Source organism: Sebastes fasciatus, chromosome 3, assembly GCF_043250625.1.
Source record: "Sebastes fasciatus isolate fSebFas1 chromosome 3, fSebFas1.pri, whole genome shotgun sequence".
Taxonomy (NCBI): Eukaryota; Metazoa; Chordata; class Actinopteri; order Perciformes; family Sebastidae; genus Sebastes; species Sebastes fasciatus.
In genome coordinates this window covers 10,962,218-10,987,968 of record NC_133797.1, presented here as the reverse complement: position 1 = coordinate 10,987,968, position 25,751 = coordinate 10,962,218, and the positions used below count along the sequence as shown (strand labels likewise).

The following is a 25,751-nucleotide window of genomic DNA, read 5'->3' as shown; positions in this document are numbered from 1 at the left end:
AATTAATATTACATAGAAGAAACATAAATATTGCTTTCTTCTTAGAACCCTTGTGTACAATAGACATAAGTGATATCTTTGTCAATATTGGTAAAATAAACAAACATGTGCGTGATCCATCCATCCAGGGCCAAACGGGAGCAGGAGGTGAACCTGCTGAAGAAAGCCATCGATGACGAGAACCGCACCCACGAGTGCGTGACACAGGAGATGAGACAGAAACACACCCAGGCTGTGGAGGAGCTCACAGAGCAGCTGGAGCAGTCCAAACGAGTAGGCCCGCATCATTTCGTACAGTGTCATGAACACTCTGGTGTTCAAGTTGATGATGTTTCTGAAAGACAATCCTTTTTTTTTTTCATTATATACAACACACAGGATATTGATCTCGTATTTTCTCTCTTCTGTTCAGGTGAAGTCAAACCTGGAGAAGGCTAAACAAGCTCTGGAGAAGGAGACATCAGAATTAACCGTGGAGGTGCGCTCACTCAACCAGGCCAAACAAGACGGGGAGCACAAGAGGAAGAAGTTGGAAGGTCAGGTGACAGATCTGCAGTCACGCTTCACCGACAGCGAGAAGCAGAAGGCCGAGCTGGGAGAGCGCTGCTCCAAGATCACTGTAAGTGACGTTCAGTAGTTAGATCTATGCATGTTTTATATATATTTATATATGCATTTTTAAAAGCTACCAAAAAAAATACCTCATATTTGTCTTCATGCAGGTTGAACTGGAGAGTGTTACAAACCTACTGAATGAAGCAGAAGGGAAGAACATCAAACTGAGTAAAGATGTTTCCGGCCTTACCTCCCAACTCCAAGACTCACAGGTAACTGGACTTTTAGCAGAATATTTAGAGCTGGGACGGCCTATGTTATAATCTTAAAACGGTCTACGTTAGCTTTAATGTGACAATTAGATATACTGTACTATCTAATGCTTGCTGACAATAGGTCAGAATGAAAGCATTGACCTTTCACCTGGTGTGCTGCCACAGGAGCAACTGGCTGAGGAGACGCGTCAGAAACTGCAGTTCTCTACAAAGCTGCGGCAAGCGGAAGACGACAAGAATAACTTGCAGGAGCAGCTTGAAGAGGAGATGGAGGCCAAGAGGAACGTGGAGAGACACGTGTCCACCCTCAACATCCAGGTCAGAGATCAAACTAGGGGTCACTAACTTTTAGAGTTTTAATTTAGAGGTGACATCACAAAGACAATATCATGGACAAAAATAAGTAAGACAGAGAGATTTCCGTGATGTTTTATAATAGGTGAGATTAGGGCACGATCTGACTTTTTCCAGTCCCGATATCAATAGCACTGGGCTTTTATTATCGATCGGCCGATACCGAGTACCGATCCGACGCCAATGCATCACTGTGTGTAAGTGAAGTTCTTTTACGTGTAAGGCAACATCAGGCTTGACTTAAACATTGCTTTCCTAATTTTGTAAAACAAAATGTAACAAATAAATGTAAATTTAGTGAATTGTTATTTATTATTAAAAAAGATAAATCGTACACCAGCAACTTGGCAATACATTTTCAAAATTAACAGGAATTACAATTCAAAGTGTAAACCTTTTTAATGCAGCAACAAATTGGTCAAAACTTAAACTGGAATGAAAATGCCAGTATATAATGTATATAGTCTATAAACATAGAATTGAATTGGATAGATCGGCATCATTGTCACCGATACCCGATCCAGCTATTTGAATCAGTATCGGCCCGATATCTTATCCGGTATCGTTATCAGTGCATCCCTAGGTGAGATGCAAGTGGGAGGTCTTAAGAAGTTAGTATAGACATTGGAGGATGAACAAACCTCAGAACAAAATGCAGATTTATTGTCTGTTGTTCATAATCAGTGCCTCAAAGTCTTCTTCCGTCCACAGTTGTCAGATTCGAAAAAGAAGCTGGACGAAATGACAGGAAACGTCGAGCTGCTGGAAGAAGGTAAGAAACGTCTGCAGAGAGATTTGGAGGCAGCAAACACCCAGTTTGAGGAGAAGGCCTCTGCCTATGACAAGCTGGAGAAGACCAAAAACCGTCTGCAGCAGGAGCTCGAGGACACGCTGATGGACTTGGACAACCAGAGACAGAATGTGTCCAACCTGGAGAAGAAGCAGAAGAAGTTTGACCAGGTCAGTTAAATCACAAAACTGGTAACACCGAGATAAACTGCCATAACAATACTACACATTACAACCTTAAAATTACTATAATTATTATGACCTAAAAAGTAATCCGCGGCACTACATTACTTTAGCATTACATAATTACGTAAATAATGTAGTTATTATAACATAAATAAACGGTCCCTGATATTGTTGGCTTAAAAGTATTTAGTCAGTTTCACTACAATTTACATTTTTATTAATAAGTGCGGCTGGGCAGAGTTATAGGGGGGAAAAGTGTATTTCTCCCAGAAGGTGGCGCCCTAGGCGACCGCCTATATGGCCTATGCCTTAAGCCGGCCCTGATTACACCCTAAAACGTTATCCTTGGTTTTCCATCTTCTTTGGTCTCCAGATGCTGGCCGAGGAGAAGAGTATCTCCAGTAAATATGCAGATGAGAGAGACCGCGCTGAAGCCGAGGCCAGAGAGAAGGACACCAAGGCTCTGTCACTGGGCAGAGCTCTGGACGAGGCCCAGGGTTCAAGAGAGGAGCTGGAGAGAGCCAACAAGGCCCTGAAGATGGAGATGGAGGACCTGATCAGCTCCAAGGATGATGTGGGAAAAAGTGTATGTGCTGGAACATCATTTCATTAAAAACATGACTGAATGTGTCACATGTGAGACCGTTACGACTGGACTGACCAGTAGAGGCTGAGAGTCCGTGGTTTGTCTCATTTCTTTATGTAGGGCTGATCCGTATGCTTCAAAGCTTCGAAGCTTTGGCGGTTGCCATGGTAATCGACCTCCAAATCAGTATTTGAATGCTTCGTTTTTTATAATATATATACTATATATGTATATGTATATATATATATATATATATATATATATATGTATATGTATATATACATATATATATATATATACTGTATATAAGTATATATATATATATATACTGTATATAAGTATATAATAGTGATAAATGAATCCCATAATAACCCATGAAATAAGGAATAATCTCACATTATTCATATTAATACATAATACATTAATTATTATTAGTTATTCTCAGACGGGTAACGCTGTTTGTTATGTGTGTGCTTGTGTGTACAGTAGTGTGGCAGCGGCGCTATTCTAAAGCTTCGAATACCTTCGAATATCTCTCACGAAGCTTCGAAGCCCCCTCTTCATGCTATTTACACCAAAATATAGTAGTTAATTTAGCTATATATGTCTCTTGATGGCAGGTCCACGAGCTGGAGAAGTCCAAACGAGGCCTGGATGCCCAGGTGGAGGAGATGAAGACCCAACTAGAGGAGCTAGAGGACGAGTTGCAGGCGGCTGAGGACGCCAAGCTGCGTCTGGAGGTCAACATGCAGGCCCTGAAGGCCCAGTTCGATAGGGACCTCCAGGGACGAGATGAGATGGGAGAGGAGAAGAAGAGACAGCTCGTCAAGCAGGTAAAGCGGCGTAAAATACCTTGTCCTCCAAATGAAAGTTATGTGATCTGATCCACCATCAGAGAATGTCACACCGGCCGCATCAGTAATCTAAGCAATGATGCGTACCGACTGCAGGTCCGTGAGTTGGAGACAGAGCTGGAGGACGAACGTAAGCAGAGGGCCCTGGCGACAGCAGCCAAGAAGAAGTTGGAGACAGACATGAAAGATATGGAGGGACAGATCGAGACGGCCAGTAAGGGACGGGATGAGGCCATCAAACAGCTCCGCAAGCTCCAGGTGAGAGTAAAGGGACGAATGAAATGCAGCATTTTAATTGAGATTTTATTGTATTTGACTTTAGATGCACACCTTTGCTTTTATCATATCCTTCTTTTGGTAAGTATGTGATCCATGTGTACCTTCAAGTACATGTAAAGCAGTGGTTATAAACATATTCCTCGAAGACCCCCCTATTTGTATCTAAGAAAAGCTGAGGCCACCACCACCCCCATATTTGCTGATGTCATCACGCTGAAGAAAAATTACAAATCCTCGAACAAAATACTCAATTTGAATAAAGTGATTCAGTGTATTAAATGAGTTACTCTCTTTTAATTAAATCAACTTTCTTTAAGAATATACTCGTCAGTGCGTTCCTCCCTTTGTGTGCGGCAAGTGGGAAAGCTGCGAAAATGTTGAAAATGTTTACCAAACAGTAACAAATACGGATTGAAGCTGAATATGTCGTTAGATTAAAACATGTTGTGAATTTATCTTTTTTCAATAAATTTGGCTTTTGGACTTGGCAACGCTCTGGATTATTGGAAATGTTTGGATCACACGAGTCAGAAATAATCCTACGCAGTCATCACTGGAATCTAATTCTACAAATAGTATAATACTAATAATATTAGCCTGATCTTTATCTGCAACTTTGCAGAAATACCAAGTTTAAACAGAATGTGGACTACTAAGTAGCAAAAAAAATCTTTTTAAATAGTTTTATTTTTGATTAGTTATACATTAGCAAATCTAATTAGGAACCACTGATCCAAAGTACTATCTTCCGACTAAACAGGTGTTTAAATGCTCTGGTAGGACATATTGTGTAACTATAGCAAACTGATGTCATTAAAGATGAAAAATTAAGATTATTTAATTTATTTATTTATTTATTTATTGAGGGGCACAACAGCATTTGAGACGTTCTCTGATATTGTCGCCACCATGAAATGTCACAACTTGGAAACTCTGACATTGATATTTCCTTATTTTCTACTGGTGCCTGATACTGACAGTAGGACTTTGAGTGGTGCGCTCATGTGCTGGAAACTCATAAATGTGATTTTTGACATGGAGCACTGCATCCACAATCAGGTCAAAGCTCTGGCTGGCACTGTACTGAAAATATACCTGGTAAATAAATACCATTCTGATGCTCTCCTTATTGCTGTCTCTCTTCCTCCCACCAGGCCCAGATGAAGGACTACCAGAGGGAGTTGGAAGACGCCCACGCTGCCAGAGAGGAGGTGTTGACTACCGCAAAGGAGAGCGAGAAGAAGGCCAAGGGTCTGGAGGCTGAGCTCATGCAGCTACAGGAGGTAACACATCCGTTTCCAAACAAGGCAAGCAAATTGTATCAGAGCCGAGGCTTGAAATAAAGTATAAACCTCTAATATGTTTTAGGAAATGGCTGCAGCCGAGAGGGGACGGAAGCAGGCGGAGGCCGAGAGAGACGAGCTGTCTGATGAGCTGGCCAGTAACTCCTCCGGGAAGTGGGTGGAGATTTCACTACTTTTGTCACTGAAATATACGCAGAAGACAAAGCGATGGTTACATCTGTTTAACTGCTGTGCTCCTCGTGTGCAGGTCAGCCTTGGCGGATGAGAAACGTCGTCTGGAAGCTAAGATCTCCCAGCTAGAGGAGGAGCTGGAGGAAGAGCAGAGCAACATGGAGATCATCAATGACAGGCTGAGGAAGAGCACACAGCAGGTGAGCTGACAGTAGCAGCTACTTGAGTCATAAAAGGGGTTTTGAAAAAAAGAAAGAGCAGAGTCCTCATCCCTCTCTTTGCATGCTTTTCCCACCACAGGTGGATCAGCTGAACAACGAGCTGCAGACGGAGCGCAGCACCTCCCAGAAGAACGAGAGCGCTCGGCAGCAGATGGAGCGCCAGAACAAGGAGCTGAAGGCCAAGCTCCAGGAGATGGAGAACCAAGTCAAGTCCAAGTTCAAGTCCTCCATCTCGGCCTTGGAGGCTAAAGTGGCACAGATGGAGGAGCAGCTGGAGCAGGAGAACAGGTCGGGGGCAGAGACAGAGTCAAACGATTTGCATCTTCAAATAATGACTGTAGCAAAAATATTATCGTGTCCTGAACACACATGAAACTTCAGGGTTCACTTTAAACAAACAGTGCTTTCCTGTTCCATTAATATAGTTTTGGTTTTATCTATTTTTTTCACCTGAGGAAGTTTTCTACGGTTACATCAGTTATACTCGTGTTCCTCTCTGAACGCTTTTGTCCTCTCTCAGGGAGAAGCAGGCATCTGCAAAGGGTTTGCGCCAGAAGGACAAGAAGCTCAAGGACCTGGTGATGCAGGTGGAAGACGAAAGGAAACAGGGAGAGCAGTACAAAGACCAGGTACAATCACTTAATGCACCCACTCTCTGGTTAGTTGGGACGGCCTATCGAAAGAGTACTAAGTTTGTATCAGGGCTGTCAAAGTTAACACATTAACGCAAATTTTTAACGCTACTAATAGCTTTAACTCATTAACACAAATTGCGGTTTTTAGGTTGTAGTGGGCTAGAAAACCTAAGAAATCCACTGGGACCAACCATATCATACTAGCTTGTCGAGAAGGAGGCTAAATAACTCTCCGAACTTAGGCTAAATTTTGATGAAGAAAGAATGGCATGGTCATTTTCAAGGGGTCCCTTGACCTCTGACCTCAAGATATGTGAATGAAAATGGGTTCTATGGATACCCACGAGTCTCCCCTTTACAGACATGCTCACTTTATGATAATCACATGCAGTTTGGGGCAAGTCATAGTCAAGTCAGCACACTGACAGCTGTTGTTGCCTGTTTGAGTTTGCCATGTTATGATTTGAGCATATTTTTTATGCTAAATGCAGTACCTGTGAGGGTTTCTGGACAATATCTGTCATTGTTTTGTGTTAATTGATTTCCAATAATAAATATATACATACATTTGCATAAAGCAAGCACATTTGTCCACTCCCATGTTGATGAGTATTAAATACTTGACAAATCTCCCTTTAAGGTACATTTTGAATAGATAAAAAATGTGTGATTAATTTGCGATTAATCGTCATTAACTATGGACAATCCTGCGATTAATCAAGATTCAATATTTTAATCGATTGACAGCCCGAGTTTGTATATTTCCTCTGTTCGCTCACCAGGCGGAAAAGGCGAATACCCGCATGAAGCAGCTGAAGCGGCAGCTGGAGGAGTCGGAGGAAGAGTCTCAGCGCGCTACAGCCGCCCGCAGGAAGCTGCAGCGGGAGCTGGATGAGGCCACCGAGGCCAGCGACGCCATGAGCCGCGAGGTCAACACTCTCAAGAGCAAACTCAGGTAGTACAAAGAGTCTGTCCTCCTTTCTTCTTGGCTAGGCAGAGTGTTGTTGGTTTTGTTTGTTATTTTCACTTGTCTCATTCACCTTTTTATCCCTTTACAACAGGACACAGATACCGCAGTAACCCAATGTCTGTGCATGAGTAAAACATGCATATTATACATCTTCTCACACAAAATAAGTCAACTCAAAGTGTTAACTGTTCTCAGGTCACCTACATTTGAGTGCTAAAGAGCACGTTGTCACTACAGTCGTCTTCAGAGGGTTGTAAACACACATTTAAAGCATTAAAATTTGAGTAGAATTTAGTTTGGTGGGCTTACTGAGCACAAGCAAAACAATGGTGTCCATCTCTATTCCAGAGGCAACCCTGAACCCAAGGAGTAACACAGCAGGTACCTCTGCGCCTAAAAGTTACCCCATCACCATTTCTTATGAACTTACCATAACTTTTCATTCTTAACGCTATCATTTCTTTCATTGAGCCTAACTGAGAGACATATGGCTCATCAGCTTCCACGATTTCCTTTAGAAAAACTAAAATATTGGGTCGCAAGTCAACTTTCCATTACACCAATTTCTAACTGGTGGCCATATTTTTCTCAGAGCTTGGTTTAATTGCCATAAACCGAACTCATTTTCCTGGAGCCAGGAGTCAAATGAGTTACAAAGATAACCAGCGTGCTTTAACCTGTAACCGAAGCACAACCTGTCCATTCTGTATTTCATCAACACCCAAGTGGTTTTCAAACAAAACCTTAACCGGCTCGGAAACATAATGTCACATAACCACTCCTCTCACTGCGGGCGTATGCTCCTGTGTTTGTGTCTCTGTCTCGTGTCGATCTCTGTGGCATTTTTTAGGCGCGGAAACGAGCCCTCCTTTGGCGGCACAGCTCGGCGCACGGGCGGAGGCCGAAGGGTGGTCGAGGACGCCTCGGAGGAGGAGGCCGACTCCCAAGGCGACTTCAACGGAACCAAGTCTGCAGAGTGAGGGACGTGAAACAACAACCAGATATCAGAATAACCTTCCAGGGCACAACCCTGCCACTTTAACAGAGAATAACTTCAAAGCCTGTTACGCTATAGTTCTTCAATATCACTTCAAAATATAGATTTTCTCCAACTTCCAATAGCGTACCGATCTATCGTCTTGTTTCAGAGCACCTTTTCTTGACACACAATAATCGGGACTTGATATCAACTAGGGGGAGTTGTTTTGGTGGGTCTGCTGATGTGTGATTTGCTGTTCCTTTTATTATTATTATTATTATTATTTTTTTAAGCTACACTGTTTTGTACTGCACTGAATGACCGATCCCTTCTTATGCAAGGTTTTGTACACGAACATAGGTGCTTCTAATTACCACACTAACCTGCCAGCAAAGCCTCGGGTCTCCACGATGAGTCGGCACAACTTAAAGCAGAGACATCCTGTAAATCTATGGATCTGTAACTATTATCAGCGACTGTCGTCCTGTTGCCTGTGACTGCTGTTCAGAGCAGCACTGACTAGATATGTAGAAAGAGATTTCTATACTCAGTCTGCATCCACTCAGTGCTGCTGTTTGTACCCCAAAAAAAAACAATATTTAGCTGTTAAACATTTTCTAAAGTCACCGTTTATATTATTTGCTCCTTTCTTGTGCCCAGACATGTTTAGATTAGTTTTCCTCAAGCTCAGTAATGTCAGAATGTTTTAGGTCAGACAAACTTTAGGGTAGCCTTAACTGTAAAATCACGAGCCAGATTTCAGAATTGGACATCTTCTCTATTTTTGTTCTCTCCCCGCTCCCCCCTCCCCCCTCCCCCCTCCCCTTTGTCCTGATTTACTATACATGTTCAAAAAGCCCCATATCACCCGAAAACCCATTCTCATTTGATCATGTTATATGTAATCAACTGATGTTTACATGACACCAATCGTATCTACTACCTGTTGAACCACCTGCACAAGAAATAAAGATTTTAAAAAAAACAAAGCATTGATTTTCTCCTTTTAATGTTTCCGTCTCAGTCAGTAACTTCAAAGATCATCAGAACGTTATTCTCATCTTTTCAGCTCAATAGAAAAACAGCTGCAAACCAACAGGATAAAAGTTGGGTATAGTACCTCAGGCACATACAGTTTAAAGTCCAAATACAGACACAGTTGCAAAGGTGCTGTATGCAAACAAACACCCAGTACACAGTGGTGGTGGTGGATTAAAGTTACAGTGAGCTCATGTTAGTTCAAGGAAGGTTAAACAGCAAAGAGGAGCAGGAAATCCAATTCTCATGCGTATTAACCACAATATAACTCTACACGCAGGCTACACTGCAGTACAGTGACAACCACAGTATGAATGTGATATTTAAATATGTACTGTGATATTTGCTTGATGAGCTGCTGGATGGCAGTAGTGACAGCTCCAGATGAACCAGAAACATTTCAGGGAAAAGCACAAATGTCATATTAAATCACTCCATTTCCTCATTCACAACATCTCTTACTAAAAGGCAGGAAAAGGGTATCCAATATAGGCTCTATATACCTACACAAATATACTATGAACTGTGCTTATCTTTGACCTGTTAAAATCTATTATTGCTTGGTACTTTTTCCTCATTCGTCCACCATATAAAGAGGGGCGAAGTCCCGCCCCTTCCGGTGGACCACCGTGGGACCTTATTTAGGAAAAAAATATGAACGGTAGTCAACGGAGAGAGACAAATATTTTTTGATCCTGTTTGAATTGCGCCAAGAATCACATGTTATGTTTTTCAATTTAAAAGATTTTGCATGTTGAGAAAGTCTCTAGTTTGTTGTAAAACTGTTGAAGTATCAGACTTTGAAAATATGTAATTAGAACACGCTCAAAAGTTACGTAGTGACGTCTCTCGCTCTGAATCACACTATATCTGTGTTTCATACTGGGATGAACTCACACCAGCAACGGGTCTTGCTTGTTCTCTCTTCCCGGTTGATAAAAAGACCAGGAAGCAAAACAAAAACACTAAATGATATGACAAACAGAGTTTCTTGACTTGAAAAATTATGTTTGACAAACATATGTGTGCTATGTGGTGCAACTCAAACAGGATCAAAAACATATTTCTCTCTCTCCGTTGACTACCGTACATATCTTTTCTTAAATAAGGTCCCATGGTGGTCCAACGGAAGGGGCGTGACTTCTCCTCTCTATAACTCTTGATGGCAGACACGAGGTCTCACACCTTAATAGGGAATTATTACTATACATTCAGTAGTGAACATGTGCCGATCTAACTTCTACAGTCAACTTCAAATCAGTATAAAAGTTATTGGTGACACTAGATCAGAAAATCCGCAGCATGACAAATGGACATCTCATCTCTGAGACTGAAATCATATTCCCATACTTCACGTTCATAAAGCCTTGCAAACCAGATAATGATGAGTCAGCTAAAACAAGTCTGTGCAACGGCAGAAAGGAGGTGATGGAAACTGAATACCATGCGAGATTAAACTAGCCTGAAGGGAAGTGACATTATCTCATTCCTACAACGCCTGGCAGCACGAGGAATGCATAACCCGCTTCATTTATTTGAACTATCACAGCAAAGCAAGGCCTATAAACTGAAGAGGTAATGACATTGATGAAGGCAGCGATGGCTGAAATGCTAACACCAGTTCCTGGCAGCAAGTTTTTTTTGTAGCAGTGGAGAATATTGAGTCTCCTCTAAATAAAACATAAGAAAAAAAAAAATCTGAGGCTCAGCTCAGAAAAATGATTTGAACCATCTTTTCACCCGACAATGTCTAGCTCCTTCTCAAGAGAAGTTAATTCATGCCGGTGTTGTTCAGTGCTACATCTTTGATCAGTTTTTCATTAATCAAAGCTTTGGTTTGGACTTGGTCATAGACAATATTTGTACGATCCAACCTTATTCTAAATGACACTTGGTCTTGGTCCCTCTTTCAGGGTCATGCTCAGTGGCTCTTATTCGAGTCCCTATTTCATGATCAATAGAGTGCTACAGGAATGAGTCCTAAAACCCATTATTGAATGGGTCTTTAGTTAGATGCCTGAAATAAGGTCTGTGGTTAACACAAGCTTAAGACATTTTAACGTTTTGTTCTACGATATAAAATACGTCAATAAATATCCCACTCATGAATCTTGAAGCCTTTATGTGTCTTAAAAAAGGCGGTTGCTAACAAGTTGATAAATGAGACTACTAAACGTCATCACGATAATTCCTCCTCCTTTACGACCTTGTTGTGTATACACGCACTCATGTGACCGTAACGTAGTTCGTTAATAGCCTTAAGTTAGCTTTTTACTTCTGGCGATTGCATTCACACTTCAAAAATCATTAAAGTGGTGTTCATTTTGGAGATTATCTTGCTGAACAAAACGTGAAAGTATGATAAACGTGTGTTTGCCACAATAATCCAAAACCCAACGGAAAAATCCCATTGGCTTTTTGTTGAGGGAAGCAGGGCGATGCTAACTTCCTGGTTGGCCTACAAAAACACGTCATCCCTGGAGCACTCTAGGAACAAGTGCAGCAACCACCCTAAAGGTGTTTTCTGGGAGTAGAAATGTTTCGACAGCCCTGTTGATCCACCAGAGAGCAAATCCGTAGACACAGAAGGTTGTTTTTTTAGATGCTCCTCACCACAGTGTCAAAGCTACAGCACAAGATATAATGTGAGCAGTAAGTTCTCTGATCCTTGATTTTTCAAAAGCTGTAGTGCTGCTTCTTATGATAGATATGGTGTGATACTAGCCTGAGGCAGCAGAAGTCCATGCTCTGATTATGTGGGCCGAGGAGCAAGGAGAGTGGTTTTCTTGTTCAAAAGAGTTCAGCAGGGCACGTGGCGACAAGGGAAGACTGCTCAGTTCAAAGTCCCATTGCTGTAGTTTATTGAGGATGGAGAGGGGACATGGGGGTGGGGGGGCGGTGTCAGGTTATTGAAGGAGGGGGGTGGGTTCGCCTCCTTTTTTCTCTCATAGCAGGATCTTGACCCCTCCCTGCGGAGACTGGGCACCCTGGCAGACGCCTCTCGGAGGAGCTGGTCCAAACTCTAACCGCTTCACTAAACTGCAAGACAAGTTGTGACACATACACTCATGAGCAAACCACACACCAATATTTTTTGGCCTTACGGGCATAAAATAAAACGATAATTCAAATCATTCTTAAGCAAAGCTGATTTTGTAGTTCACATCATGAAATCAACAACAGTGTAGCATGTGTTTAAAGGTATAACATGCACAAATGTCCTAACAAAAAAATGGATAGATGGATACTAAAATAATCCCTCTCAATCATCACTTGTGACCCACTAAAAGAGTGTGGCGGTGTCTGTTTCTGCAGAAACCCTGCAGCCCTCTGCCTGTATTTTCTCTTTTCTTCTTATTCTGCTTTACTCCGGACTCTGGCCGTCTGTCAACGGCCTTTGGGCCCCACGGTGGGGTGTAACCCGTTAGTTGAGCCGAGGAGGAGTGGCCAACTTTGAATGCTGTGTGTTTACAAACACCAACCGACAACTGTTGCATATTTTACCTTTAAGCACAAGTAAGATGCTCCTTAACCAGAAAAAAACAGACTTCTATGTAATAATTGTTGTTTTCCTCACCTCTCGTACTGAGGAGGGGGGCTCATGCTGCTAGCTTGGACCTCAGGGCCTCTTTCTAAACAAGAAGGACTACCAGGGCCAGCCGGAAGTGCTGGTCTGCTGATCGATGTGTCGTAAACAAAGTCTCGACAGGATGCCAACTTTGACTCCAGATTCTGGCAGGGATATTGAAAAATGGTCAGCTCATACATGGGGAAAAAAACAACAACAACAAAACAAATGTGTAGTGATTCTATTCAGTGTTAACACAGTTCTGTACAGCGTGTATTCACTGGGTACTCTAGTGGTAGCATTTTTAAATCTCTTACTCCGACTTTTCTCAGCAGCTCCCCTACAATATTGAGTGCAGATATTCTTGCAGACGTTGTGAGGGGAGTCCCCGTTAGACCATCACCTTAAACAAAAACAGATATGAGCAGGTGAACACATATTATGTTCATCCGAAGTTGGTATGTTGAATATCACTGTAGCAGGGCTGCATGGTTGATCAATTTTATCGAAATCGCAATATGGCAATTTTCAAAACGCAGGATGAGGAGGATTATTGCAATATTTGTTAAAAGGTGAAATGTGTATGTAAATACCAAAACACCACCAGAGATGTCCCGGCCTACACATGATTATTCTAAAGACTTAAGAAAACAGCTTTGTTTGGTACAGATCCCGCAAAAAAAAAAATAAAAAAATAAAAAAAATCACACCATAATCATTGTGTGATCATGTTTTTCAATGAAAATGAGAATAATGATGTAAAAACATACCCTCTAATATAATAAATCATATCGCAATATCAGAAAAACAATCGCAATGGGATATTTTTTTGAAATCGTGCAGCTCTACACTGTGGTTATTACTGTAGTCAAAGTTTTTCTCGTTACCTCGTCGGATACTGGAAGCAGGGGGCGTGGCAAATGAGCTGATAGGTTTGGAGGGTGTGACGGGGATGGATGGGCTACCAGCTGAGGGACATGGCAGATCTGCTCGATCGATGTCTTTGCCCAGGCTGCTGGACGGCCGTCTTTCCTTCTGACGTACAACCAGCTCCTGGCGGAGGTCTGACACAAACAGGACACACAGGTATACCGTTAGTGAGTCTGCTTTTTATAAAAGACAAAGATTCCAGTGCCACGTGTTTGAGGATCAACATTAATGGTTTCCATTACGTTCCATATACTACAAAAATGAAATTGCGGAGACTTGAAACTACCGTAAATAGGTAATCTATGACGTCATGTCAGTCGTCTGGTAATCATGTGATGTAAATACTTTTAAAAAACAATTTGAACTAAAAACTAATTCCAAACAATAATGCTAGTGTCCTGTAACACCAAGCCAACATCAAAGACCTAGCACAGACAAAAATCACGTTTACTATTAAAAGATACACTTGAGCACGACCACAAAACGTACAGCCAGCATGCACATTCTGCACTTGCACAAGAGAAAATCTCTAGTCCACAGTCTATAATTCAAATCCAAAAAAAACAACAATGTTATCACTAGTCACATGTCTGAATCTGAGAATGCTCAAAATACATCGGCTATCAAAATTCACTGAGTTAAGCATACGTGGCAGTTTGTAGACAAATCAGCAGTTCTTGTAAACTTGAGAAGCTACGGTGTGTGTGTGTGTGCGCATACCTCTGGCTTCATCCTTCAGCCTCTGAACAGACTCAAGCAGGTTCTCTTTCTCATCCAACTCGCTTTCAAGAAAGGCATTCCTCTCAATGACATGGTTCATCCGCTGCTCAAAGTCCTCCAGAGACATGATGGTAGCCCTGGGACGAGCAGAGAGGATGGGCCAATAAAAGTTAACAACACTGGACTTATTTAGCATATTGGCTTTGTGTGCTACAGCCTTAACTATGTGTGTGTGTATGTGTATTAAAGACAGAGTCAGCCAATTAGCTTGAGCACGAAGCCCATTGGTGAGATAATGACATAAGACCTCTTGGACACTGACCTTTTGGTCCTCTCCAGGTCATCATTGGACTGCTCCAGCTCTCTGATGTATTTCTGCAGGTGATCTTTCACTGCTGTGGTTTGTGCCAGATCTTCCTCCAGGGTTGAGATGTGCCTGAAAGCGTCAGAATGCTGCGCCTCAAATTTCTCCTGCAAAGAGCACACAGAAATCGAATTAAATGGCATGCCGATACAAGCTTTGCAGTGACACAGCAGATTAATCAATGCAGCTGCCAGCATATTTTCATGCTTTAAGAGGATCCGTGTATTTTTTAGACACTAGATAAGACGAGAAATCCGTTTGAATGTTCTTTCTCCTCCTTCTCCCCAACAACCTTTGAGCGATCAGGTTTTTTTTAGCACAATCCTGCATTCACGTCCCTCATTCATGGTTTCTTTCCTGTGGACCACTGAACAAAAACAGCAGTCAGCTGCCTTACAGCGAGGCAGCAATTTTCCAAGTGGCAGTGGCAATGATATGCTGAATTTGGGTCAGCTAAAGGCTATCCGTGGGTGTGTCTCTTCTGTTTCTCTGTCTTCATCACTCCTCACTAACTGGAGCACCAGAGCTTTCCAAGCTCTGCAAGGACCATGGCCTATTTATAATCAAGGTGCTCTACCTTTATGCTTTCCAGTTCCATCCGGAATCGGTTGTTGTCTAAAAGCAGCTCTTTGTTCCGACCCTCGCACTGCTTCAGCTCGGCTTCCAGTTCTGCTTCATAGTCTCGACTCATCTGCTGAAACTCCTGCAACTCCTCCTGAGCCTCATCAGCCCTGATGAAAAAAACAATGTTTACTACCAACAATAACTCCCTCCCCATGCTGTATAACATGTGCATATTCAATTCAAACTTTATTGCAGACTCAAGGTCCAGATAAGAAAAAAAGAAAAACAACAACAATACATTACATATAATACAGGAAGCACTATAAAAAGTCATGATTAAAAGATATTAAAAATATATATACATACATCAATGCCTTACATATAAAGAACTATACCAGTGCTTCCACAGCTGTGATTGGTACCATGTATTGCTAAATCTGATGTTAGACATACGCAAGACTATGTCATTCTCAGAGTGATTAAGCCGGCATATAACTTTGTACATGAGATTTCCATAGATGAAAGGCAGGATTATTATTTAAATCACCTAATAAAGCATATGTAAGGAGTGATGTTCTCCTAAAGTTGCTGTCTAACACAGTTACCTCTGCTGATGTGCCTCTGCCTGCTCCTTCCAGAAGCCCAGCTCCTCTTCTAGGGATGTAAACTTGTGCGTTGTTGGCTCCACCATGGTCTTCTGCTTTGTGTGTCAAGATGACGGCCTAACTGTAAAGTAAGACATAGTAACGTTTACAGCTGCTTTAATACTGTCTCTACCTGCAATAAGAGCACAGACATCCTGACAAGTCAAGCCACATAACCACACGGTTACCGGATGCTAACATGGTTCACTCGCGTTACTCCACAGCAGCTGTGTAATCTGTAAACCAACACTACAGAGATATGTTTTAGCACTGTTTCTATAGAGTACGGTAGGGTAAAGATGTGAGATGAACGCGTTAGCTACTTTTAACACAGTGCATTTATCGTTACCATGGCTAAGCTCTCCAGCTAACGTTAAGCTAATGTAGCTAAGTTAGCTCAGCGACTTGTAGCGAGCCTGAGTGTTATTATCACAACACAGTGAGAAACAGAGACTAAGCAGACTCACCCGCATGTAAGGGAACGATTAAAACATGCCACAGCTAGGGGGATATATGTCGAGGTAAAACTATATCGTCCAGACTTGTGCAACAGACGGTATTGCACAAACTAATCTCTCATGACGGTAAGACGCTGCTCCACTCACCAACCAAATACAAACCAAGCTGCAGCTCGACCACGCCATTGGACGAGAGATGTGACGTAGAGAGCGTATCAGCCAATCAGATCGTTCAACGAACTTGTAGCTGCTGGAAGGAGAAGCCCCCAACAACACACAATTGTCGTAAAATCAGCTATTTATTTCATAGAAGAAACAGACTTGTCAGGTCTATTGGGGGAATACAGCAGATAACATATACTGTGACATTATTCAGTTTTTAAGAGAAACTGATTTAGTTAAACGAATCTAGAGTTTTCCTCATTATTATAATTATAATTATTTTTATTTTTCTTCTTATTATTATTTTATTTTTTTTGTTTTGTTTCTGCACAATCTCCTGCTCCACACTCCAGTCCAGATGGTGGCGGTAATGCACCTCTAAGATGGTTTGCCTACCGCCAATAAACACCAAAGAACAACAACAACAACAACAACAACAACAGATAGGCCTACATTATTATTACCTACAAATTACACTAGATGAACTATACAGTCAAAAAGCAAAAGGTGCATTTATCATGTCTAGAACAAATGGCTTGAAGAAGCTGAACAAAATTAAATTCATTATTCAATTTAGAAAAACATAATTCCGGCACTAACAGGTTATTACAGAGGTCTACAAATTAATATCCAATTACTGTAGTAAATTATTTTATTTTTTTTTCAAAATAATGATATAGCTCTACGTTTTGCCATGCATCTGCTGATCTCTTTTTTGAACTCTCCGAGAGTTAAATCTATTGATACAAATGAAATGGAGTTATGTGGTTAACCTATCACTCAGAATTAATTGATGATAATGGATTTGTTATATTTTTAGACTTCCACAATGCTTTCGACACAGTGGAGCATCCATTCATTTTACAATGGCTTTGGTAGGCCTAATTATTTTTCTACAGCTATTAAAGCTTTTTATAAGAACAGTAATAGTTGTATTAAACTAATGGGCGGTACATCCTCTAGATTTAATATTTTAAGAGGCATGCCCACCTCCGCATATCTCTTCCTGTTTGTGACTCAGCTTTTGGCAGTCCATATTAAATATCTTATTGGTAGAGAATTAATCGTAACTCAGCTAGCAAATGACACCACACTATTCTTGCAAAATGAAAATAAAATCTCTGTCGCCATTGAAGTAATCGGGGAGTTCTCAAAGGCTTCTGGTCTGTGGGCTACTTGAATAGGCTGAAAGACTGAAATTCTGCAGATTCAGTTCAATTTATGAATTTCACATTTGTAAAAAGTACAAAGAAAAACTGTGTTATTTTTTCAACAGTGTTTTTTCATTCTGAAAACCACTTGCATCAGCATTAAAGTTATAGTCATGACACAAAATAGGTAGTAGATACATTACTGTTATGCTGGTTCAATATTATGGCTGTATTGTTAGAAAGTCACTATAACAATGACATCCAATCAAAATTCATGTTACCTTTGAGTTTCATGCACCAGTTTCGACATATAAAATCTACATTCACAGATTTCTCAGTGTGCACCATTCCACTAAGTCTCCTGTTCACAGTGAGCACCTTAAAAGTAACAATAAAATAAATACATTCCAATAATATATATATATATATACATATATACACACACACACAGGTTTTACTCTACCTCATCTTTCATGTAAAATGCAGTGCTGCCATCAATCTATCAGTTTGGACAACCCAGGGTCTTGTTTTACTTTCAACATGCATATATGGTATACCAGCTGTTGTTAACAGTACATTTATATGTAAATAATCACATGCTTTACAGTCCAGACACAGCTGCTCCAGAGGTTCAATTCATGTTAATTTTATGCTCACTTTGGATGGACAAACTTTCATCAATCACTACATCTTCTTATTGCCCCACATCAACTACAAATACATCTGAACCCTGTGTTCAGAAACGTCTCTCATTCTAACATAAAAGGCAGGAAATGGGCTCTTGAGACTGGAAAATTAATGTACAGATTTCAGTCCAATGAACGTGGCTTATATTATGAGTTCTGTTTGGAAGGCATTTAAGATCCTGAGAAAGAGGTCAGCAGCAGATCGCCTCAGACCTGAGACACTTGTCCTTGGAGTATTCACATTTACTAAAAATAAGACATCTGAGAGGTAAAATGTCTGTTGGCCAAACTGCAGACTGTGTGAATGAATATAGGCCTCCTCTTTTTTTTATATGGATTATTGACCTGCTGTAGGTCAATACACCACCAGAAATTCAGATAAGTGTACAGTTTTTTCTCACATTGTTCTCTTCCATCACAGCAGGGCTTATCCTTTTCAGGTCAATCATTCAGGAACTAGTCAGAAAGAGCTGAAGGAAAATAAAACATGTCCAAGGTTAAATCCATCAGATAATCAGCTTATTTCACTAAAGTTACACAGCCTCCATTAGAAGACTAAATATTCCTCCTTACCTCATTGTCCTCGGTTTTATTGGCTTCTTTGCAGATCTTGTGTGAGCATGTCTTCTTACTGTCTAACGCGTCAGTCTTCACCTGACCCAGAGTTCGCAGCAGGCACATGGTGTCAAACCCCTCATCGCCAGCCTCTTGCAACAACTCAAGCACCTGTAAATACACCAAGTTACTTCTTTATCAAAGAAAAAGCAACAGCAAACACAGTCGGCATATTTTAACCACAGTATTGGTCTTACAGTATGTGTGCTGGGACCCACCTGCAGACACTTAAATGATTTGAGTTCGCTCAGATTCTCCTGCAGGAACAACAGGTAGATACTGAGGTCGTTGTAGAAGGGCGTGACCACACTCAAAGATCCAAAGCCCGGCAGCAGCTCATATGGCCGGAGGAAGCTGGAGCTCTGGCGAGCCGGTCCAAGAGAAGCGTACACCACCAGCGGAGCAAGAAGCACATATACTCCCAAGTTGATGTAGCTGAGCAGCCTGAAGACACCCACTGCCACAAGCTTACACTGCACAGCCGACGGCACCATGCTGTTATTCTTCAGCATCCCTGTACGCAGGTCACAGGGAAACTCATCAGTGAAAGATGCCAGTCGGATGTAGTAGCCCAGGTAGATGCAGGCCAGCAGGAGGATCAGCAGTGTCATGCCTCGACATAACAGGTACTTGACCACGAGGCAGTGAGAGAGGCGCTTGGTCTTCAGATACTGCTCCACTAAAGGGTATCTGAAGCAACCCTCGGTCAGTTCCAAAGCACTGCTGCAAAAAAGGACATTTAGCATAAATATGCCTATGTTTAGAAATGCAAATGTCATTGTATCAAATATCAAGAAATACAGTTCCATACGGCAACAGGATTTTCTGAAGGATATGTAACTAGAAACAGGCCTTTTTTCCTTACTTACCCATGACCAAAACCTTCCTTAATGCTTATTCAAATCTGTTTATTATAAACTCAGTGTGATATTATTTATGTTTATAAACACAAAAGATCAGCATTTTATGGAATTGTATAAGACTTTCATTCACTGGCCTTATTGATCTATTAATAATCCAAATTAAAGCCCCTTTGTGTAGATTTGTTATGTAATTATAGCATCTTTCAAAATATTCTGATGTGATAATGTTTTGTAGAAAAAGTAGGCATTCCTGGTGAAAACTGGTGCAGTACAAGCACCATATATGTCTTGTATTCTATACTAGCTGCACTAATCAATATTTTTATATGAACAATAGGTTACATGACTAATTGACTAATGACTGTTTAAGTGCAATGTGAAAAGTGTCACTCATAGAGAGAGACAAAGCCAGTGAGATTATCACCCAACTCTGAGGTAGCTCAGTGTTGTCATTCATGGCTTGCAGCGGGTACTTTACTGTTTTGGTTAATTGTCACCATTCTCATCAGTGTCATTTCCAGATGTAGCAGCCAGCTGTTCCCAGCTAAAAATAGCAATTGCAATAGCAAGTTTATTTCTATAGCACATTTCGTGCACAGGGGCAATTCAGTGTACTTAAATAAATCAAAATAAGAAACGATCCATATCTAAGATATGATTAAAAGATGAAAAGTACATAAAATTGTAATTTAACAGAGAGATATAATTAAAAGATAAGCAATATAAGATAAAACACAAAGTAATTGAAATAGAATAAAGACATTGTAAAAACAAAACAGCAGCTTAATCATACGCACGTGAAAAGAAAAATGTTTTTAATCTGGATTTAAAAATTGCTACATTTGGTGCACATCTAAGATGTTCTGGAAGTTTGTTCCGGTTGCAGCAAAACAGCTAAATGCTGCGTCAGCATGTTTAGACTCTGGGCTGTGCTAGCTGACCTGAGTTCATGGATCGAAGAGCCCTACTCAGTTTCTATTCTTTGAGGATATCAGAGATGTATTCTGGTCCTAAAAGCCCTAAAAGCCAGTGTGCGCTATCTGCTCGCATCTGTTAGCAACTAGCTTGTGAACATAGTGGAGCATTTAGCAGCTAAAGAGCTCAATATGTCTCTTAGGAGTTGGTGGAGACCAAAACAGAGTTAGACAGAAGGTAACGGACATTTGTCAGAAACACAACTCCAAATGAATGCTACTGTCACGCCATATCTGCTGGATGTGTACATAGGCAATTGTTTGCTAATAACAACTGCATTAATAAATAAGTAATAATATGTCAATATGGCCAAAAAATCAATATATATACTGTATATATATATATACTATATATACTGTGTATGAGGGCCCGCCAAATCTGGCCCACTAGGTGACTTTGCAAAGTGTAAAAATTGCATAGAAGTCATTGATTCAAATTATTGTCCACTGGGGGTCACTCTGTCCTAATAAGAGTAGCAGGCTCTATGCTTGTTACGCGATTATAGATCCCACATGCAGGCTATGTGACACAACACTGTCAAGCGTAGGCTACTGTTCATGCAGGAGCTGCCACTAGAAAATGAAAAGAGGACACAGAGTGTTGGGTTTTCCGAGAGAAATGGACCAGTTCCTATTTCTTCACAGAGGTAAATGGGGAAACCAGTGTGCTTGTGTGTTCACAGTACTACCTTTCAGTGCTTAAAGAACAACAGCTGAACTTGGTACAAGAACTTGGTACTAGTATATATACAAACTGGTTTGTAGCCGAGATCAGCGAGATATCTCAGGCTGTTTATCATCTGTATTGTAAATGGGATTGTTCATTAATTGTGAACGTTTTCAGAATGTACTTGTACTTCTTTACACTAAAGAAAGGGAAAATTTGGAGGTGTTGTTAGTTATAGGTTAGGCTATTATGCAATGGTTTTACTGGTCCGGCCCACTTGAGATCAAATTGGGCTATGTGCGGCCCATGAACTAAAATGAGTTTGACACCCTTGCTTTAAATCAAAGCTAATGTTTAAAACAAATGTTATTGTCACATCTCCTGCTAAGGAGTACATAGCAGTGAGTAATAACAAGGTGTTTACCTCTGGGTGTCCTCAGATGCACCTTTGGTATCTAAGGATGCTAGATTCCTGGCCATTCTGATGGCACGATTATAAAAGCGGTCCAGCTCCTCCATGATGAAGTTCAGGTCAGAGGAGAGGTGAGGAGCTGCAGTGAAACGCCAGAACAGGGCCGGGATATACATGAGGATGGCCAGTGAGAGCAGGATGTATGGGAAGAACTGAGGGAATCACAGAAAGGGAGACAACAGAAGAGAAAAGGCTGCATTAGAAAAAGAAGACAAAAATGATTTCTGGACATTATTAGTGTAGGATACTTCTGAGCAGAGCACAGGGACAGTTTAAAGGGGATGTCTTCCTGTCCCCTACAAACTGGACAATTTTATTACAGCTGTAAACTACTGATGAGACCGTTAAGGGCCACCCTGACCTAGAGAAGGCCCGGAGACAGGACAGGATTAACCACAGCTAATGGCCCTGTTTGAAATTACCTCGGCTCCCTCCCGACGAGGGCTGCAGCCCTGGAGTGAATGGCACTCCACCTCAAGACTTATTTTCACCCTACAATACAGACAAATGTAACATGCAGGCTAAATGCTGGCAAGGAAAAACTGGCATGGCCATATTCAATGAGGTCCCTTGACCTCTGACCTCAAGATATGTGAATGAAAATAGGTTCTATTGGTACCTACGAGTCTCCCCTTTTATATCCACGCCCACTTTATAATAATCACATGCAGTTATTAGAATGACATATAAATGTGTTATTTTCACTATTCTAAAAATGGTGTATTTGAATATTTCTTCATACAGGGGTCCCTAAACAGTCTTGGAATTGCATATATTGGGTATCACTGTAAAGCTGAAACTCTTGTGGATCCGATGAGCCCAAATATATTCATGTCTGATGATGTTAGTCCCCATAGTAGACATTTCATTGTAGTGAGACCATTTTTCTAAATTTGACCTCACTGTATAAAATGCCCTTTGGTGACCTCTAGGATAATCACAGCCTCATGCAACTTTACAGCCACAAACTAGAGACCTAGGGCATTCAGAGGATGGATGGCTTTCCTAGGTAGATTGACAATAAGGGGTTTCTGAGTAGTTTCCAGAACAGAAGTGCTCGCCATTCAATCGCTGAAGAATACAATTCTTGCAGAAATCTCCAAATGTCAAAAGTTTTTAATACTAAATCACAGCGTGGCTTTTTCTATGGTGTTCCTCAAGGTCTTTGTGTTTTAATGTGGTATTTTGGATGGATTATTGATAATTTGTATCAATTCCTGAGTGATACAATTTTTAAAAATTTTAGCACCAAATCTGTAAGGGATAATGTACAGCGAGCGAAATACATAATAAAAAAGTGATAAAATGTATTTCCCCAAACTGGCCTGAATTAGTATAACTTTAACATTAGAAAGCATGCATTTTTCTCATGAGAAATGCGTTGTCAGTTTCAAGCCTGTCTCATTGGTAAAGGGGGTAATAAAATGACACATAGCTGACAATTTTTCTTTTAAAAACTGTAATTTCCCACAATTTTGGATGCCTTAATTTAGGATATGTATGGACATAAGCTTGGCCATTCTTTGATTAAATAATATTGGTAATGGATTAACAGTATTACGACTTCAAAAACATCCCAATACCCACATAATCACACTGTCAGCACTGATGATTCTCACTGTCAGTGCATGTTGGGGAGACGTCTGTACCTTGTGCAGCCATAGTGGTGAGCCGTCAGCTTGCTGCTGTACTGCTGCCCAACAAAATGAGTCCACATATGTGGCCTGTCTCACAGAGAAGTTATTGGGCGCAAAACAGCTGATCTGGGTACCTGTGTGAGGAAAGTGAAGAATTAGTCAGAGTGGAGTCATTTTGGTGATTCAGCAAAGAGAAACAAACACTACAGCAAGTGTCAGCCCTCCCTCCTCTGCTGTAATTAGTTGGTGGGTTGTTCTCAGCATTCTTTGTGTCAATAATTATGCCATCCCCTATATGGTGAGTGGAAAGTTCAATCAGACACGTGCAAGTCACAGACGACCTAGATAGTCACCAGACTAATACTTTTGGCAGCATTTTGTCATATTAATATTACAGAATGATGAATACATATATATATATATATATCCCTTTATAATACAGCATCCTATCACTGTCACACTGGCACAGCTCACTGGGACACTTGAACAGAGCAGAGCCGTTGATGCTTAGTAACACCTGTGCTTTTACTATGACAAGTCAAAATGTGTGCTGTGGGAAAGGCCTACATCTACATCTAATCTGTCTCACATGTCCTTTCTCTCTCTCTCTCTCTCTCTCTCTCTCTCTCTCTCTCTGCATCTCCTCCTTTGTGATTGCTATTGATTTAATAAGTAAAATCAATGTGGGCTTTCTGCCACAACGTGCATTCACTTTGTTAGTATGATGTGATTACCATAATAGCTGTCCATAATTATTGTGTCTTTCAGTCACAATAAATATTGTCTCATGGCTTGCAGTGTAATGGATCCACCCTGCCTGAGTTATGGAGCAGTATACTTGCAGATCATGATGACGACAGACTGCGGGCATTATGACTTAAGAAGATTACACATGGGTTTGTTACACTGCTGTTGGAGCTGTGGATCTTTTTGTTTTTACACTAAAGATGGAAGCAGATCACCTTCTTGTGTGAGCTATTCTTTACAGTAACTCAAGTGCATAAGGCAACAGGTTTGACACTGCCATGTGCCCAAAGTTTCCATCATCATCATCATCAGCAGCAGCAGCAGCAGAGCCTATGCCTGCCTCACAAGGGTGGAGACTTAAACCACACCTTCTCCAGTATTCACACCTCTCTTTTCTGGGCATTTACTGAACATAACTCCTCTACATGCATAAAAATCACACTGAATCCTCCACCCCTGCCTGGAGGCTGTGTTTAGTTAATTGAAACCCATATGCAGCAGTCGCAGTGTGGCAGATGGAGAGAGACAAAGAAGCTGATCCGCCAGGATTACCATAGACATTATTATTCTACATGATGAAATAAAGAGGAATATTATAACCTCAGATGATGACGGATGCTCACACAAATTCAACAACTCACCGACGGACACCTCTTGAGCAAAAGCGAGTGAGATGAGGAACAAAGGCAGCCCCACGGCTAGAAACGTGACTATCTTGTCCACAGCGAGCTCCAGACGCACCCCTTTATACTTGGCCTCCGTGGGGTCCTTCAACAAGAAGTCTGAGAACACGTACTCGGTGGCTAGGTGCGCAATCGCCATGATGGAGTGTAGAAATGTGAGAAATAGATAAGATACTGAGCGGTTATTGTTTACCCATCAGCTGGTGAGTGATGGTTGAACCTGCTGTCCCGTCACTGTGCTCCAGACATCAACAGGAGGAACAGGCTGCCTGCTGGTCTCCAGAGGGCGCTACTGGGCCGTAAAGTGCACCTGCCAGGCAACCTGTGCCAGATACATCCTATACATGGAGGGACACTCACTGTTGCTTTAGTGATAGACAGTAATATGATAGCATTTAATTGTGAGTTCAGTTCAGTTCAGTTCAGACAACTTTATTCATCCCCAAGGGAGTAATTGAACTGAATGGACTGAATGGACTGTAATGCTGTGCAATATGCTGCCTTCCACTGTGTAATTGTCTGAAATATATTAATTATTTATTTATTTAAATATTTTTGAGAGTTACAAGTTCTTTTAACATGGTCATGGAGCATATATATATATATACTGTATATTTGTATTCTGGGGGTATCGTGTCTCTGCAGAGGGT

The 25,751-nt window shown here is 41.1% G+C and overlaps 3 protein-coding genes across 10 annotated transcripts in view; 1 reads left to right on the top strand and 2 right to left on the bottom strand.

Annotated features, from left to right (window-relative positions):
• myh11a (myosin, heavy chain 11a, smooth muscle) overlaps positions 1–9,147 on the top strand; it is a 36,231-nt gene extending 27,084 nt beyond the window's left edge. For 4 of the 6 annotated variants that reach the window (XM_074628893.1, XM_074628891.1, XM_074628894.1 and 1 more), the window contains 15 exons: positions 129–273; positions 413–619; positions 723–827; positions 996–1,148; positions 1,896–2,144; positions 2,533–2,745; positions 3,366–3,578; positions 3,696–3,857; positions 5,033–5,161; positions 5,247–5,335; positions 5,430–5,553; positions 5,654–5,862; positions 6,095–6,203; positions 6,992–7,164; positions 8,030–9,147. In XM_074628893.1, the coding sequence (XP_074484994.1) occupies positions 129–273; positions 413–619; positions 723–827; positions 996–1,148; positions 1,896–2,144; positions 2,533–2,745; positions 3,366–3,578; positions 3,696–3,857; positions 5,033–5,161; positions 5,247–5,335; positions 5,430–5,553; positions 5,654–5,862; positions 6,095–6,203; positions 6,992–7,164; positions 8,030–8,159 (2,410 nt within the window). In that variant the 3' untranslated portion in view covers positions 8,160–9,147. Of the gene's footprint in view, positions 1–128; positions 274–412; positions 620–722; positions 828–995; positions 1,149–1,895; positions 2,145–2,532; positions 2,746–3,365; positions 3,579–3,695; positions 3,858–5,032; positions 5,162–5,246; positions 5,336–5,429; positions 5,554–5,653; positions 5,863–6,094; positions 6,204–6,991; positions 7,165–7,527; positions 7,561–8,029 lie in introns of all 6 variants that reach the window. The other 2 variants (XM_074628896.1, XM_074628895.1) reach the window with 1 other exon arrangement.
• A 3-nt stretch (positions 9,148–9,150) lies between these two features.
• LOC141764009 (nuclear distribution protein nudE homolog 1-like) lies at positions 9,151–16,607 on the bottom strand. The gene is made up of 9 exons (XM_074628897.1): positions 16,454–16,607; positions 15,948–16,068; positions 15,356–15,509; positions 14,737–14,885; positions 14,415–14,551; positions 13,652–13,828; positions 13,082–13,167; positions 12,774–12,928; positions 9,151–12,235 (listed from the first exon to the last, which is right to left on the bottom strand). Exons 2-9 carry the CDS (start codon positions 16,031–16,033, stop codon positions 12,142–12,144), a joined length of 1,038 nt encoding a protein of 345 aa, XP_074484998.1. The 5' UTR covers positions 16,034–16,068; positions 16,454–16,607; the 3' UTR covers positions 9,151–12,141.
• Positions 16,608–18,379: 1,772 nt separating this feature from the next.
• Positions 18,380–25,440, bottom strand: LOC141764006 (pannexin-1-like). 3 transcript variants are annotated; one of them, XM_074628889.1, is made up of 6 exons: positions 25,295–25,440; positions 23,684–23,805; positions 21,987–22,186; positions 19,277–19,781; positions 19,017–19,169; positions 18,380–18,913 (listed from the first exon to the last, which is right to left on the bottom strand). In XM_074628889.1, exons 1-6 carry the CDS (start codon positions 25,296–25,298, stop codon positions 18,893–18,895), a joined length of 1,005 nt encoding a protein of 334 aa, XP_074484990.1. In that variant the 5' UTR covers positions 25,299–25,440; the 3' UTR covers positions 18,380–18,892. The 3 variants fall into 3 exon arrangements, with proteins under 3 accessions (XP_074484990.1, XP_074484989.1, XP_074484988.1); XM_074628888.1 differs by having other exon boundaries at positions 19,277–19,778; positions 25,060–25,389; XM_074628887.1 differs by having other exon boundaries at positions 25,060–25,387.
• Positions 25,441–25,751: the final 311 nt, after the last annotated feature.

Bases quoted from the DNA above. Each gene is read 5' to 3' on its own strand.
- LOC141764009 (XM_074628897.1), bottom strand. From the start codon at position 16,033: ATGGTGGAGCCAACAACGCACAAGTTTACATCCCTAGAAGAGGAGCTG. The intron at 12,929-13,081 runs GTAAGAGATTTA...TATCCCTGCCAG, and splicing joins AGCTGCTGAGAAAAGTCGGA to AATCTGGAGTCAAAGTTGGC. The intron at 12,236-12,773 runs GTGAGGAAAACA...CTTGTCTTGCAG, and splicing joins CCCCCTCCTCAGTACGAGAG to TTTAGTGAAGCGGTTAGAGT.
- LOC141764006 (XM_074628887.1), bottom strand. From the start codon at position 25,240: ATGGCGATTGCGCACCTAGCCACCGAGTACGTGTTCTCAGACTTCTTG. The intron at 23,806-25,059 runs GTGAGTTGTTGA...TTCCTCACACAG, and splicing joins TGCTCAAGAGGTGTCCGTCG to GTACCCAGATCAGCTGTTTT. The intron at 22,187-23,683 runs GTACAGACGTCT...TGATTCCCTCAG, and splicing joins CACCACTATGGCTGCACAAG to TTCTTCCCATACATCCTGCT.